Consider the following 2,686-nt stretch of genomic DNA (forward strand, 5'->3'; position numbering starts at 1 on the left):
CAAATCTGAGTCGCCGTAAACCATTAGGCGCCGGACGCCGAGTGAAACGGCCATACGCAACCCGTACAGAAGTGCCTCATATTCAGCTTCATTGTTGGAGGAGTCAAAGTGAATCTGAAGAACATAACTGAGCTTGTCGCCTCGCGGAGATACTAGGACTACCCCAGCACTGAACCATTCAACATCTTGGACCCGTCGAAGAACATAGTCCAATGTTCCGACTGAATCTAAGTCGGCAGTTGTTGTTCAATCCACTCGACGAGAAAATCTGCTATTGCCTGGGATTTGATTGCTTTCTTTGCCTTAAACTTGATATCCAGCGGAAGGAGTTCAATCGCCCATTTAGCCACTCGACCAGTTGCATCTTTGTTATTCAATAATTTTGAGAATGGAGCATCGCTGACGACTATAATTGAATGATCAGAGAAGTAATGTGCAACCTTCTTTGTGGTCAAGTAAATCCCATAGACAAGCTTCTGGTAATGCGGGTATCTTTGCTTGGATGGGGTTAAAACTTCAGATATATAGTATATCGGGCGCTGAACCTTGTAGGCCTTGCCTTCTTCTTCCCGCTCGACCGTGAGTACTGTACTGACAACTTGTCCAGTGGCTGCAATATAAAGCAGTAAAGGCTCTTTGCTGATTGGAGCAGCAAGCACCGGCTGGGTGGAAAGCAGGGTTTTCAGCTCTGCAAACACTGCGTCAGCTTCAGGAGTCCACTCGAACTTGTGAGATTTCTTCATCAGTCGGTAAAGAGGCAGTGCCTTTTCACCGAGACGAGGGATGAATCGACTCAAAGCGGCCAAACAACCAGTAAGCTTCTGAACGTCGTGTACACGCATGGGGCGTTTCATTCGGAGAATTGCACCAACCTTCTCTAGGTTTGCATCGATCCCGCGTTCGGAAATGAGGAAACCGAGTAACTTGCCACCTGGAACTCCAAACGTACACTTCGACGGATTGAGCTTGATATCATATCTCCTCAGATTAGCAAAGGTTTCAGCGAGATCAGTCAGCAAGTTGGAACCTTTGCGTGACTTAACCACGATGTCATCCATATACGCCTCCACATTCTGATTGATTTGAGTGAGAAGGCACTTCTGTATCATGCGCATGAATGTGGGAACAGCATTCTTGAGTCCAAAGGGCATGGTGACATAACAAAAGCACCCGAATGGGGTGATGAAAGCTGTTTTTATTTCATCGGGTCCATACAGTCGGATCTGATGGTACCCGGAATATGCATCCAGGAAAGACAACCGCTCACATCCCGCAGTCGAGTCGACTATCTGATCGATGCGAGGAAGAGGGAAGTGATCCTTCGGGCTGGCCCAATTGATATGCTTGAAATCGATACACATACAGAGTGAATCATCTTTCTTAGGAACCATGACAACATTGGCAAGCCACTCGGAGTGGAAAATCTCTCGGATGAACTCAACTGTCAGGAGCCGAGCCACTTCCTCGCCAATTGCTTTTCTCTTCTGTACGGCGGACCGTCGAAGATGCTCTTTGACTGGTTTTACCTTTGGGTCGACTCGCAAACGGTGCTCAGCCAATTCCCTGGGCACACCTGGCATGTCAGAAGGTTTCCATGCAAAGATGTCCCAGTTCTCACGGAGGAATTGGATGAGCGCTTCTTCCTATTTGCTGTCGAGCGTTGTTGAGATGTGAGTCGGAGCAGCATTGGGGTCAGTCAGGTGAATATGAACTGCCTTTGTTTCACCAGTTAACCTAAATGCAGAATTTGAAGCAGGCTTCTTAGCTCTCAACAAATCACTCGGATCTGCGTTCTTCTTGTATTCTTCCATTTCAACTGCTGCCATTTGCTCATCAGCAATTTTTGAGCCCTTCCGGAGGCACTCTTCTGCTCGCTGCCGATTGCCAGTGACTATGATCATGCCCCTAGGGCCAAGCATCTCCAGCTTGAGGTACACATAACATGGCCGAGCCATGAAACGAGCATATGCGGCCCTGCCCAGGATAGCATGATAGGCACTATGAAAATCCACAACTTCAAACGTCAACTTTTCTTTACGGTAATTGGTCGAATCACCGAAAACCATCTCAAGAGTTATCTGACCGAGTGAATCGGCTTTCTTCCCAGGAATGACTCCATGGAATCGCATATTGCTTTCGCTGAGTTTGGACATCGGAATGCCCATCCCTCGGAGGGTCTCAGCGTACAGAATATTGAGGCCACTGCCTCCATCCATCAAGACTTTAGTCAGTCGGGTGCCCCCAACGACCGGGTCGACCACCATCGCTTGCCTTCTGGGGGTGGCAACACGCGGAGGATGGTCGGACTGGTCGAATGTGATGGGAGTCTTGGACCACTTCAAATATGTTGGTGTTGCCGGAGCAACCATGTTTACTTCTCTATTGATGACCTTCAATCGACTTTTGCTTTCAACGTCAGCAAAAATCACCAAAGTGGAGTTGACATTGGGGAAACCATCATCGTCTTCTTCCTTGTCCTCATCTTTGTCCGACTCCTTTTCCTTCTCACTGGGCTGTTTCTCTCAGAACTGCTGGATCAGGAGCCGACACTGTCGAGTGGTGTGTTTAGGATAAATCAGATTACCCTCTTCATCTTTCTTGGTGTGAATGTGACATGGCAGATCCGACACACCATTTCCTGCTTGATCTTTCACCTTCTTGGGGATCCAAGGCCCTTTGGGCTTCC

The 2,686-nt window shown here is 48.2% G+C and overlaps 1 protein-coding gene across 1 annotated transcript; it reads right to left on the bottom strand.

Moving 5' to 3' along the window:
- Positions 1 to 1,643: 1,643 nt before the first annotated feature.
- On the bottom strand, positions 1,644 to 2,264 carry LOC109773735 (uncharacterized). The gene has a single exon (XM_020332445.1). It carries the CDS (start codon positions 2,262 to 2,264, stop codon positions 1,644 to 1,646), a length of 621 nt encoding a protein of 206 aa, XP_020188034.1.
- Positions 2,265 to 2,686: the final 422 nt, after the last annotated feature.

This window comes from Aegilops tauschii, chromosome 5 (genome assembly GCF_002575655.3).
Source record: "Aegilops tauschii subsp. strangulata cultivar AL8/78 chromosome 5, Aet v6.0, whole genome shotgun sequence".
In the NCBI taxonomy this organism is placed as follows: domain Eukaryota; kingdom Viridiplantae; phylum Streptophyta; class Magnoliopsida; order Poales; family Poaceae; genus Aegilops; species Aegilops tauschii.